The sequence below is a fragment of the Panthera uncia genome, chromosome B4 (genome assembly GCF_023721935.1).
Source record: "Panthera uncia isolate 11264 chromosome B4, Puncia_PCG_1.0, whole genome shotgun sequence".
Lineage (NCBI taxonomy): Eukaryota > Metazoa > Chordata > Mammalia > Carnivora > Felidae > Panthera > Panthera uncia.
In genome coordinates, this window is record NC_064809.1 from 88587724 (window position 1) to 88601421 (window position 13698).

The 13698-nt window shown below is 42.2% G+C and overlaps 1 protein-coding gene across 2 annotated transcripts in view; it reads left to right on the forward strand.

The window, feature by feature from the left end:
• Positions 1-861: 861 nt before the first annotated feature.
• HMGA2 (high mobility group AT-hook 2) overlaps positions 862-13698 on the forward strand; it is a 138376-nt gene continuing 125539 nt past the window's right edge. For both annotated transcript variants that reach the window (XM_049625930.1, XM_049625929.1), the window contains exons 1-2: positions 862-978; positions 3617-3703. In XM_049625930.1, the coding sequence (XP_049481887.1) occupies positions 868-978; positions 3617-3703 (198 nt within the window). In that variant the 5' untranslated portion in view covers positions 862-867. The remainder of the gene's footprint in view (positions 979-3616; positions 3704-13698) is intronic.

Below are 13698 nucleotides of genomic sequence, written 5' to 3' on the forward strand. Positions count from 1 at the left end.
AGGTGGGCACTCCCCCCGAACCCCGCCGCCCCCTCCCCAAGCACACACACACTCATCCCACTAGAATCCTGGGGCAGGAACTCAGAAAACTTCCAGCCCGGGCAGCGCGCGCTTGGTACAGGACGCAGGAGCGAGCAGCCCGTCCCCCTCCGACTCTACGGTGCCGCTGCCGCCAGCTCCCGCCACCCGAGGAGGCGCGGTGCCACCCACTGCTCCGTCCTTTGCCCGCGCTCAGTGCCCGACCCGATCTCGGCAGAATCTCCCCATCCTCCTATTGCTTTCCGACTGCCCAAGGCACTATTTGTTTTCTCTCTCTCTCTTTCTCTTTCTTGCTCTGTGAGCGCGGAGCGGGGGGGAAGAGGAGGAGGAATTCTTTCCCCGCCTAACATTTCAAGGGACACAATCCACTCCAAGTCTCTTCCATTTCCAAGCCGCTTCCGAAGTGCTACCGGTGACCGCAACTCCTGATCCCAAACCAAGAGGGGAGCCTCCCGACTTCGAACCCTCTTTTCCTTCTCCGCTGTCCTCCTCCTCTCGCTACCTCCACCTCCACCTCCACCTCCGGCACCCACCCACCGCTGCCGCCGCCACCAGCAGCGCCTCCTTCTCCTCCTCCTCCGCCCCTCTTCTCTCTTTTTGGCAGCCGCTGGACGTCCGGTGTTGATGGTGGCAGCGGCGGCAGCCTGAGCAGCAGCAGCCTGAGCAGCACGCCAGCTCTCGCCCACCCTGCCACATTCTCCGGTCCCATCACCCGATCTCCCGAAAGGTGCTGGGCACATTTGGGGCGGCGGAGGCGAAGCGGCTGCGGCGGCGGTAGCGGCGGCGGCGGCAGCGGTAGCGGCGGCGGCGGCGGCGGCGGGAGGCAGGATGAGCGCACGCGGAGAAGGCGCCGGGCAGCCGTCCACTTCAGCCCAGGGACAACCTGCCGCCCCGGCGCCTCAGAAGAGAGGACGCGGCCGACCCAGGAAGCAGCAGCAAGTCAGTACGCGGGCGGGGTGGGGGCACCAGCCCACCTCCGCTCCCTGGGCGAGGGCCCCGCGACGCGCGGCGACCCGAGCGCGGGAGCCCAGTGGCGGCGGCCGCCGCACGCTGCCGGCCGGCCGTGGGGGCGGGCTGCGGCGTCCTCCGCGCGAGTGCGCCGCTGAGCCCCGGGGCGCCCGCGCTCCTCGGGGCGGGGAGGTGGGGAACCGCGGCAGGCGGCAGGAGGTGGGGTCGGGCGAAGCGCGTCCTCGGACTTTCGCTATTGTGCACGGCCCCGAGTGGCGCGATGTCTCCTGGTGACGAAGCGGCCGGGGTCCCACAGTCCAGGGCTCGCCGGGCACTTTCCAAGCCGCTTTACAGTTGCCGGGGTGGGGGCGGGTGGGCGGTGCGGGGTGGGGGTGGGGGTGCAGGGGTGCTCTGGAGGGTCAGGGGCGGAGGGGCTGAAGTCCCGGGGGCCGGAGGCTAGTTCTCCCGCCAACCGGCTTTGCTCGCGGGCCGGGGACTGGCGCGCCGCAGCCGCCCCCTTAGCGCCCTCCCCAAGTTCTCGGTGGCCCGGGACTCGCTCCCTCCCGACAAAGAACTCTTTGGCCCTCCCGGTTCTCTTAGAGCTCTTTAAATGCGGCGCGGCGGCCGCTCTGCTGGCCGCCGCCGCGGAGGTGTCCCTGGGAAGGGGCTATGGGAGAGCCCGGGTCCTCACCGGACGGGATTAACTCATTTGGCCAAGGGCGCGGTGGAAAGTAGTGTCCGAAAGTGTGTACGGTAGCTAGGTCACTTCCTCGCCAGGCGCCCAGTCTCCTTTTGGCCCCTGGATCCCGCGCTTCCGAGCTGCAGACATTAAATGTACTTCTCCAGGGCGACTGCCTGGGGGTTGGGAGGGGACGATCGAGGGGCGCCCGGGACCCCGCGGAGTGGAGGGTTTTGTCTGCGGATGCAACCAATTAAGCGTGCAGCCGGCGCTTGCAGAGCTGCGCGCAGCGCCCAGCGCGGGGGGTTTTGTTCGCTGCAATTTCCAAGCCTCGGCGGGCAGGGCTGGAGCGGGACATGTCTATTGAGAACATTTAAACTCGGCTTCCGCGGGCTTTAAAACTTCTCCTGCGTTCCTTAGCCTTAAAGCGCTCCCTTCACGGCAAATAGGCCTATTAGAAAATAATCCTGGAGTCCCAAAGCTGCCCGAGAGCAAGGTGGGGGGAAATTGAACAATGTATGCTTGCCTGAGCATTTTAGAAAAACTGAAAGGGTTGTACCTTTTTGAAATCATCAAAGGAAACAAGCCAATCTAGAAGCCCTGAGTTTTCCCGCTTTGCCCAAGCGACACTTTAAACCGCGTGAGGATCCTGTTTTACACCTCCCAGGAAGTCTCTGCCCTCCCCCCCCCCACTCTTGTTTCCCACCCGCCACCCAGCTCCCTCTGGCTCTATCTCCCATCTCCAAAAAATAATCCAAAAGAAATTGCAGTGGGTTCCGGAGGTGATTGGAGGTTTTACCTTTGAGTTAAGGCAGAGTTCACAAAGAAAGAAAAATGTGTCTCCGGTGTGTTTGCTCCGGATGTGCCCACTGGCGTTAGTGGTCCCACAGAAGCTTGCAGGGAACCGTCCCCAGATTCTCTAAACAGGATGCGAATTTTCGTTGAAGACTTTCATGCGTTTTAAGTTAATTAGTCCCATTTAATCACCGAATCTGAATGAAATGTAAATTGATGATTCAGTGGATAAATATTTAGGATCTGGAATATTAATCACCGCATTCTCTTAACCACTTGAGTATTTACTACTTGGCATAGAAGCCATTTAAAGTTTTGCTAAACCTATTGATAGTTTCAATTTCTCCCTCCCAGACACTTCCAGTCTTCCTCATTTTTCCCCTCTTTTACTTTTCTCCAGTCCACCCCTTCCATAAGAGTTTTCTGCAAAGCAACTTTTGGAGAAAATGTTTATTTTTGTCGAAAGATATTTAAATGTAGACTGGAGACCATGCCTCCAACTCCAAAAGGAAGTGGAGAATTGAAGCAATTATCTAGATAATTCAAGCAAAACCTCCCACAACAGATTTACCATAATTATTTGGAAATTTTAGGGGGAACGGAGCTATTTTGAGTTGAAGATCTTGGATAATTGTTCCAGTACTTCACTCAATGTGTTGATTGAGTCACAATTGATCTGCAATGCGGATATACAGAGATGATTAAAAACCATCTTTTCAATATGGAAGATCGTTGAAATACTTACGCTGTTAGCTTCATACTTCTGTTGTTTGAAATCCTAGCACAACGGATAGTAGCATACGTGTAAAATATTTGTAAGTTGCCAAATGCATGACCACTCAAATTTTACACCTTAAAAACGTGTAACTTTCTCTCTAGAACCTGCAACCTTGTGGGCCTTTGTTACCTTCTGGAGTTGAAACAGACCCTACTTTTCACAGGCAAAACAGAATTTCCTTTTTGAACCCTTGGATTAAAAGTAGAGTTATTTCCTCTTTCTGTAAACTCAGTACCATCATCATTCCATTTATGCTCTTGCTGAATGTGTTCCAACAGTGCTTTTGAGCAGCACGTGCAGAAAATATAACTCTAGAGTCAGGGTCAATTTCTTTCAGACATTCTTCCACAACAGCATTTTTTCCCCCCCACACTTAGGAGCCAGCCGGTGAGCCCTCTCCTAAGAGACCCAGGGGAAGACCCAAAGGCAGCAAAAACAAGAGTCCCTCCAAAGCAGCTCAAAAGGTGAGATTTCTCAAGTCAAGTCCCTCCACCTTCTCCATGACCACATGAGCTTCCCTGTAATTTTCCCATTCTAGATGCAAGCCTAAGGATTTGTCCCAACTGGGTAACCCAAGACTCATCTTCCAACTGTGCTATTTCTCAGCAGAGTTCGATTTCTAAGCAATTGCTTAGCATAAAAAGTTTATGAAGATGCTGTTCTTAACAATTACCAAAGAATACGAAGCTGAAAACAGGGGTGAGAGGGTGCGGAGGGGGAGTGGAGAAAGACAGTTAAGATTTGCACCAGCTGTGAAATAGTTAAAAATAAATCAGAACTATAGGATTTGCTTGGGGGTGATGTTTGCGATTTCCTTCAAAAATAATAAAGATGAATTTACTTTGTGCTCATTTACATGATTACTGCAAAACCAAATCCTTCTATGAAGTTAAGTACTTTGCCAAATGGTAATTAGAAGTAGATCCAATTGTGGAATACTGGAAAAAACATTTTCATGAGTTTTACATATTTAAATGTGATGGTCAAGTATGCTGCTTGTTGCATAGATCATAATCTCTCAAAATGCCTTTCCATCAGGTGATATAGAAATGCTCTAAATGGGACAATGAGAATTCTTTTATACAAGTATTTGAATCATTCATTGTATATTTTGGGGGCAGGATAGAAACCAGTGAAGTATAACTTACAGTGTTTTTATTTATAAATTTTAAATTGCAGTTTAACATGACTTCGTGTTGGTTGTATTTGAGCTAGCAAAGAGGATATATCTCAGGGTCAATGCATGTACAGAGAAGTGAAGGTAATCTGAAACTCACTTTGTTTTGTTTTGTTTTGTTTTGTTTTAGCTTTACAAATAAATCAAAAAAAGGTTTCTGTATTTTATTTGTAGGTTTGTATATTAGTTGAAAACAAAGGTTCAAAATTCAGAAGGAAATTTTGATACATCTTTTTAGTAGATTTGAGTGCATGATGTACAGTATTTGTTAAAAACGACTATATGATCATCTTTGGGGATTAAGGTTTTGTGTGGTTTTCTCTGTGACTGGGCACTAACCATATTATATGTGATAGTTTTCAGTGTTGTAAACTGCCATAGCAACCAGTGATATATATAAAGTTATTTAGGGAGTAACTATGAGTTCTTGTCTGTTTCATTTTAACAATCTTGAGCAGAGCTGATGTGAAGGAGCAGATATCTAATGTATTTAAATATAACTGCTTCACAGAGGGAAAACTTAATTGTGACTCGCATTTGGTCAATAAACTTTGAAGTAGCTCTAAGTTACCTTGTCATTTAGAACTGACAGTACCTAATCTGATATTTCTAACAGGAATATTTCCTATTTGTTACATTATTACCTGGTCTATTAAGTTAGGTAACATGGGCTAATTTGACAAAGGAGTTTTTTAAATGCTGTGTAAAGTGTGGGGTTTACCTAACTGAATTTTACTGTAATGAAATGGCGAAGGAGTATCTTGGTAGGTAGCGAACAAACATTGAAAGTCTGATGTAATTGCTCTGAAAAATGCATCATTACAGCATCTCCCAGGAAGAAATCTGTATATCTCATCATAAATAATTTATTTGAAATTTAAGACAAAAAAAGGGAAAATGAACCTTATCTTTCCGATTTCACCTTATTACATTTTTTTTTCTGAATGAGTAAAGAGATACTTCTGTCTCCTTCCCTTCATCTTGAAAAGTTTACCACTGACTAGCAAAATCTTTATTGATAAAAGGAAAGCTGAGACTTGGGTCTAATTTACTACCTAAAGCAAAATAACGAAAAACTTGGTCTCCTCCCAAGTAAGATTTGATTGATTTTCAGTCCTTTTAATAATAGGCGTTTACAGATGATCCCGCTAGGCTGCTTATCTTTCTGATGCTTCTTCATGTATAGGTGTACATTATATGTGTACATTGTTACAACTTCTAAAACAGAAGTAGGTTTTCTTTTTCCCAGAGAAATCTTTCCCTGAAATCTTTCATTCATCCAGGTAAAATTATTTTTCACACAGTTCTGTTGTAAAAGTCCCTTCTAGTAAAAATGAGTAAATATATTTGCCCATAACATGACTGTTCTGTTTCTTCAGTTTTATAAATTACGCTTCATTTGGAGAAGATAATACTTGGCAAAATAATGAATGACATTGATGAATTGTTCATGGCATGTGTAAACTTAAGGTATTTTCACTTTCAAATCAGTATTTATTGAGTTTGCTACTACCCTATGTAAGCATGATTTTCAAAGTATATTTGTTTATCAGACATATATTGTATTCTGAGAAGACATGTTTATTAGGATTTTGAAAAGCAATCTTTTTTCGAAAAAGTTCTGTTGTTCGTAACATGTAAGATAAACATAGCCTGCTAGACTGACCACAGTAGATATAAGAAGTCTCCTAGGATTAATAAATTGGGTATTCTCGTGCAAACTGAGACTCATCCAAATGAAAAAGAGGAAACAAAACTGGTAAGCATATAAGAGGACAGAGCTCTAAAATTAGAGAAGATGCAGTGGACGCTGGAATCCTGATGATGTTGTGTGTTTAAAATTTCTTGTTGCTTGGGTTTCTTTACTTACAAAGTTTGTGTTTGGACTCAGTGACTGGCCTTGGGGCATTTGAAAACAAAACTGCTTGTTGGGAAATTAGCAATGTGAAACTTGACAATGCACGCTGAACGTGGCAAGACCAAGTGGACAACTCCTAAATTAGCCATCACTTTAATTTCAGGCCATAGTCAATATAAAATTGATTTGTATAATGTGTAAAACAAACATTTATAAAGATACAATTTGTTATGCTTGGAACTTGTGGAAGAGACAATAATGATTCTTCACTCTGCTTCTATTCCATTATGACAAATTCCCATGGATGACCATCATGTAGCAATTGCAATCATTGCTGAGAACTCCAATCTGAGTGCTCAAAATGTGTCCCGGAACCAGTTTCATAGTGTTATCTTAATAAAAGAAATCAGAAGTTAATGTTTTCCTGAATAAATAATTTGTGTGTGTGTGTATGTGTGTGTGTGTGTGTGTGTGTGTGTGCATGTCTGTCTTGACCCTTTTATTTATGTTTTAGTGTGAGATACAACTGTGGCCAGTTGTCTCTTAATTTTTGCTTCGTTTTCCTCTCATGTTTGTGCTGGATGGAAATACTTTCTGTGTATTTTCACATTTTGCATGTTTAGAGAAGAGAAAGATATAATCTCCTGTATGTTTAGGGTTTTTGTTGTGGGTTTGTGATCATGAGAGAATACTGGAGGGGCTGTCACTCATTTTCCAGTGTTTAAGGTCATAAGTCAAGTTCATCTGTAAGCCTCAAGGCAATTCTCATTTGGGTACTTTCAAGAAAACACTTTCTTTTTCTGAGATTGAATTAAACTTTAATAGAAGGAAATTGCATATAAAAAGATCTCAGGTGAGAGACAGCCCCACTGCATAGTGTCATAGATTAGCTTGAACTTCCCTTTGACTTTAGGTATAATGACCAGAGCTAAAGAACGAGGCGCAGAATGAAAATATCATTCCTCTAGGTAATGTATGTGTACTTCAAGTAATGTGTTCAGGTAAACATTTAATTGGTATCTTCCATTTGCTTGTACAAAAAAGGCCTGGAGTGGATTGGATACTGTGAAGGAAGATCTGTGCTTTTTTCAAATTGCATTCTTAGAAATGTGGCTGATTTTTCATAAATGATTACCAACACCAAGCACAGGTTTTGTGATGAGAGAATGTAGGTTTTATTCACCATTTCAGATGACTGTCAGAGCATAGATGCTGAGTGAGGACAAGATTTTTTTCACAATATAATAGGCCCAGCTGAAGAGAGTAATCAAAGGCGTCATTATAGGTCAGTCAGGGAAAGTTGGGTACTAGAAGTTGTCATACAATTCCAGCCTATGGTTTCTGTGTTACTAGTATGCCTTAGTTTGATTTCTCTGTGTTTGAATGGGCAGATAATTTCCATTCAGGAGATTCAGGGCCCTCTGTGAGTATACAAATGTATCCAGACAGGTGGAATCAAGTAAAACCTAATTGTTGTCTCCATTTTCTTGGTATTATATGCTCATTTATCTAAACAATCGACTCACTTTTTTTTCCACTTCACTTTGCATCAATAAATTCTATCTGGCAATGCCTTTGAGTCATAGATTATGATCCAAATATGGGAGATTCAGATACATTTGAATTCTCTTATGAAGTAACTTTGTTTCAAGGGACCCATGGTTCTAATTTTCTGGAAGCTATCATTCTTTCTGAACTTTTTCATCAAGAGCTCTCCATTGCTTTGACCCACAACCGTGGCTCATTTTTATCTCAAAGTCTCAAAAAATCATTCTGCTAAGAAGATAGAGCATACCAGACTGGTATTCTGTTGTGTTTTCAGTTCTTTCTTGAGAATAGATGGAGCCTGTCAGGTAGATCATTCAAGCCCATCTTGTCTCGTTAGCTCACCACCTGCAGTTTTCAGAGCTCACCTTGGAACCGCATAGCTTGGCCCCAAGGTGGGACAATGAACTTCATGATCGTGGACTCTGGAAGTTTCAGTTATGAGTTTTTGTTCTTCAAATCAGGAGAAAAAGGCTGAAAACTGATTTTATTTTGGACTGTTGCTTTGTCCTCTCTTGTTTTAAGACACTTGAACAATTTTGATCGGCATCTTCTGATTGACTTAGAGAGGAGCAGCAGCATCATTTTCTTTTCCCCAAGTTAATGTAGGGGGCAGTTTGCTCAGAAGGTAACCCCTGCGAACTCTTGTATCATTACTATTGATTTTTCCCTTTACAAAAGAAGTAGAGCGATGGTTTAAAGGAGGAGACTCAACCTTTGGAAATAGCTTTTCCTGTCATTTTGGCCTTGGCTTTGATTTGGTGTTTGTATAGGTGAAGACAGGCATGTGTAAATAATGACATGAGAGTTGACACTAAGGGCTTCCTTGAGTAAAATGAGCATGAAAGCATGAACTACAATGGGTGACAGAACTTACTTATATTTCCTGCTGTAAAAAATGTAGTGAAGGCAAACTCGTATTGGAAACCCATAGAATTGGATTATCAGAAAAGTAAAATGAGAACTACTCAATGCTTAGTCTGATTGACTGGCCCAGTTGATTTTCATGCCAGTGCACATTGATCTGCACTGTTTATATATTTCAAAGAACAACTGAACGAAATGTAATGTGACTTTCTAGACATTGGATAGCTGGTTCCATATGTGCTTGATCTGCAGGTCTTTGTCTTAAAAGTGTATATATAAAGACCCGTGAAAACAAAACAAGGTACTCTGCCCAAATATTTTCTTTGTTTTCTTTCTAATTTTATTCTACGCCCAAATATTTTTCTGGCCTTTTTTTAAAAATCTGTGTGCAGAGGCACTGATTGATTTGGGGGGAGGGGGTTGGGACTTTCATGCCTTATCACAGAAGTATAAAATGTGATGAGAGTATTTAAAGTAACCAAAATTAATAGCTATCTAAATTTGACTGAGAAGTCAGAATTGGATAATTCTCTTGGTTCCCCATCTCAGCTCTTGTCTATGTATTTATAGGAAACTTGGAAATGTTTTACTTTTAACTACTATGTATTTATAGGAAACTTGGAAATGTTTTACTTTTAATTACTCATTTGGTTTTCACCCTAGGAGTTTTTTTTTGTTTTGTTTTTATTTGCCCATGGTGATTTTATTTTATATGAAGTATCTCCCAGAAGAACAGCCCTTTTATTGCCTTGAAATCAGATTGGGCCTCACTCGGTTCCACTACTTCTGAACATGGGCGGTTTGCTTAATCTTTCATTTTGTGAAACAGGGGAAGTCATAGCTGTCTTATTTGAGTAAGGTAGTGTTCAGAAAATCACACTGGAAACTTACAGAGTTTGGGAGGAATTCTCTTTAAGGGTAACACTTGAGAATATGGAGGGAGAGAAGAAACTACATTTGAGTCCCTACTAAATGTTGTAGCTGTTGTCAGGCACTTTGCGTAGATATTAGCTCCTTAAGCCTCTGGCGTAGATCTTATGGCCTTCATTTCACAAATGAGAAAGCTCGGATTCCAAGATGTAATGTTCTATTCTAGTTCTAATGTTCAATTCTAGAAAACGGTGGAACCTGGGCCTGAATTCAAGTCTCATTCGAAAGCTTATGATCTTTCCACTACTATGTGCTGTCAGATATCTTGGGAACTATTTGCTATAGGGTAGGTCATTGTTATCTCCAGCAACTTGAAATGCAGGTTAGAAGCTAGGTTTCAAGAAACCCTTTGGAGACAAACTTTCTCTTTGGAGACAAGCTTTTGTCTTTATAAGACAAGCTTATAAAGGGATTCGAAACGTGTGCCTACCGCAGCTGATATCCCCAAACTTCTGGCCCCCAAAACCCACAGGGCTGTGTCTTTGGAGATTAGAACACATCCACTCTTCTTCTTTGTTCAATGAAGGGGCTAGATGAAATGCCTTCTGAAGTTCCGACCAATCCGTAGAATTCTGATGGCAGGAGGGAAATAAGACACACATGTGATTGGAACACCAGGTTTTCTTTCCTTGTTCTTCTTCATTCAGTAAATACGCAGTGAGCACATCTTGTGCACCAGGCACTAATGCTAAGCACTCTTTCCGTGTTTAAGAGTTCTATTTGTTAGGTGAATTTCCTTTTTTGATGACGATGATGATGATTTTAATGCGGAGTCCATGTTAGGGCCTGGAGTACCAGGCTTCTTAGGAAAAGAAAAAATTGTGTTTCCCACATAACATTCTTCCAACCTTCATGAACTTGCTTCTAAGCATATTATGTAAAGTTAAGTATACAGTTCTGCCTCCAAGCTTTTTTTTTTTTTAAGCGAAAATATGAAAACAAGCAAGAAATAAGTAACACTTTTAGCAAGTTATGATGTGGTAGTTGCAAATGTTAGTATGATCGTGTAGTCTGAAATCTCTGTTCCTACACATGCAGGATTCCCAGCCTCTTTCCCCCACCCCCCCCCCCCCCCCCCCAAGTTGTAAATGCTTAGAACAAGTTACTGTCTCAATTATACATGGGTTTGTAGTATAGAACCAAATTCCACCCTGGTGAAGGGAAACCAAATATATACTCCCACAGTATTGGACAGGCTGACGTGTTAAAAACAAAACAAGCCCCTGGAAGGTTTTGTTGGTCTTCTATTGAAAAATAATATTCCGAAGGGCATTCAACACAGGAGAAAAGTTAAAGCCAGTGTTTTCCTACATGTAAAAATCCTGGATCTGTGCTGGTTTACAGACCAAAATCCTAACTTGTTTTGCAGCCTTTGTGAAGGTTGATCAGAATGATTAAATAGTGTGGGTCTTAAAGAACAATGGGAACCTCCCAGATCGACGCCACACAGCGAAGCTAATGTGTTTCTTCTAGATGTAGACTCAGAAGAGGGTTTCGGTTTACATGTAACACTGGCCTGAAGACCAAGGAGCAAGTCTGCTTTTAACAAGTCCAAGTGATAATTGTAATATTTTGCCCTTTAGCTAATGGTGCGAATTTTATTTTTGAATAGGCTTTTTGTAAATGAGATGCTCATTTTAAAGTCCGCTTACTTGCAGGGCTTTCTCTCTCTCTCTTTGAGAGATTTGCTTTCTGTGACTTGGAAATGCAGTGAAACCCTTTGTGAAAACAACCTTCTCTTCAGCAGATTTTAGATACGCCCGGATCACATCGTGGCCCCTGAAACGTAACAACTGCACCGAGAAAGCCTGGTGTAGCCCTGTTAGCCTTTAAGGTCAATAGCCTCCTCCTCTTAACCCCACCTACCATCCCCATGCCCATGAAAAAGGATTTCTATCTTCCATGTTTGTGTAATTGACTACTGGGTAAACTGTGCAGTCTCACAGTTGATCCCAAAGATTAAATCAGACACTGCTTCTGTATTAGGGAATTTTGTACTCGTATAACTCACTATGTACTAGCCAAAGGGTTTCTTAAAAGCTTCATTCTAAAGGTGACAGATGGGTGTAATGGAATATTTGCATTGACTGAACCTTCTTTGAGATTGGACTAACTTGAAGGAAAACTTTCCCTTGAAGAGTTCCATCTTGTTAGGCGTGAAAGAGCATTTATTGAGCACCTCATTTATGGTGGGCACTTCACTCCTCCCAGGAGGCATTATCTCCATTTCACACATGAAACCGAGTTAAGGTTTTCAGGGACCTGCCCAAAGTCATAAAGCTAAATGGCAGAGCAGGGATTTGAATCTAAGCTTTCCCAAGTAGCGTCTGTGTTCCTCTTAAGACAACTCCCTCTCTCCCTAAGACAACACTCAGAAAGAGGGTGTGATTCACTGGGCACTCCTGGCTTTCATTTAAGTTAATTCATTGCCCTTATGACCAAAGGTAGGACAGCGACACTAACCTTTGACAATAAATGATTCCTTTGTGGAGTCATTCACAGGGAGTAAAACGATTCACAGTGCCCAAACCTGATGGTTAGACTGAGCTCCTATAGCTACTAAGTTTCCTTCTGTTCTGGGAAATGAGCTGAGTCAGTGACAATTTTAGTTGATGAAAATATCTCCGTATGGTATAGAATGCCTATATGCTGGGGAAAGGTAATAGTTTTAGGAGGGGAGAACCCAGCCTTTAGAGATGAGCAGAACTGGGTTCAAATCCCAGGTGTGCAGTTTACCAGTTTTGTTGGTTACCTTTCACAACTATCTAAGATGTGGTTGCTCATCTGTAAAATAAGGGAAATAATACTTACCTTATAAGACTGTTATAAAGCTTAAAATAACACACGTGAATGACTTAGCCCAGTGCCTAGGGTATTTTAAATGCTCAATAAATGTGAACTAACATTATGCTAATCATGCAGAATTTGGGTTAATGCCTAGGACCTGTTGGATAGTAATGCCAGGTTAGGGGGATACCATTTGTGAGAAATCTTGTGGAGTATTTTGCCTGCCTGTCTGACTGTCTGTCTGTCTGTCTATCTATCCTTCCACCCTCTATCTGCATCTATTTTTACAAGGCAGATGGAAGAGAGAAAGAGGAGAATCTCACTTGGCAGTGTAGACAGTTATAACGGAGCATTTTAGTATCATTGTACCAAGTATCTACTGGCTGCTAACTCAGGTAACAAAAGTAGAATACAAAACAAGTTATCCTGGCTTAGGTTACCTGTATTTTTGTGTTTGTATAGCCTTGGGATGATTCTTATATATAGAACAAGATGCACTACGTTTTCTTTATCTTGAAAAGTATAAATATACGTTTATACAGAAGATGTAATTTGCGTATGGGTGTGGGTGCACAGGTGCATTTGTATGTATCTTTTGGTGTATTTGGGGATTGGAGTAGAGGTCAAAAACAGAGGGAAATTACTTTATAGATTACAATGAAATCTCATTCAAAAGGTGAAAACCACTGATACCAGAAAAATCTTCTATAAAGAAAAGAAATAAAAAAAAACAAAAAACAAAACCTTTTAGCTTTCTGGCACTCCCAGTTTCTATCTTAGAGACAAACATTGATGATTTCTGCCAGGTTTTTTTTTTTCTTTCTTTCCTTTAAATGAACTGATGGACAAGTGATTGTTTTTGGCAAGGAATAGGAAATTATGTAAAAGTAAGCAGACATTTGGTGTTTTGAATTAGAAGCCTATGTATTCTTACTTTGGACTTACTTTTGATTGGTAAAGTAGAAATGCTTTTGCTTAGATGTAGGTAGAAATGCTTTGTAAAGTGTTATGCAACGTATCAATATTAATTTTTGTAACTTTACTTGTGACACGGAAAAAAATCATTTAAGAAACATTAGCTTTCTAAAATACTCCTTTATATAATTGTGGATATGTGGGAGTATTTTTGTTGTTGTTGTGGATGGAAATAAAAGCCAAATAGCTTTTTAGAAGTATTTTCATGCATTAGAGAAGGTATCACTCCAGGGGAATGTTTTAGGGTGAGAGTTGCATAGATAGATATCTCTTTACATCATGCAATGAAAAACCAGAAGAAGAATCTACTCAAACATGGA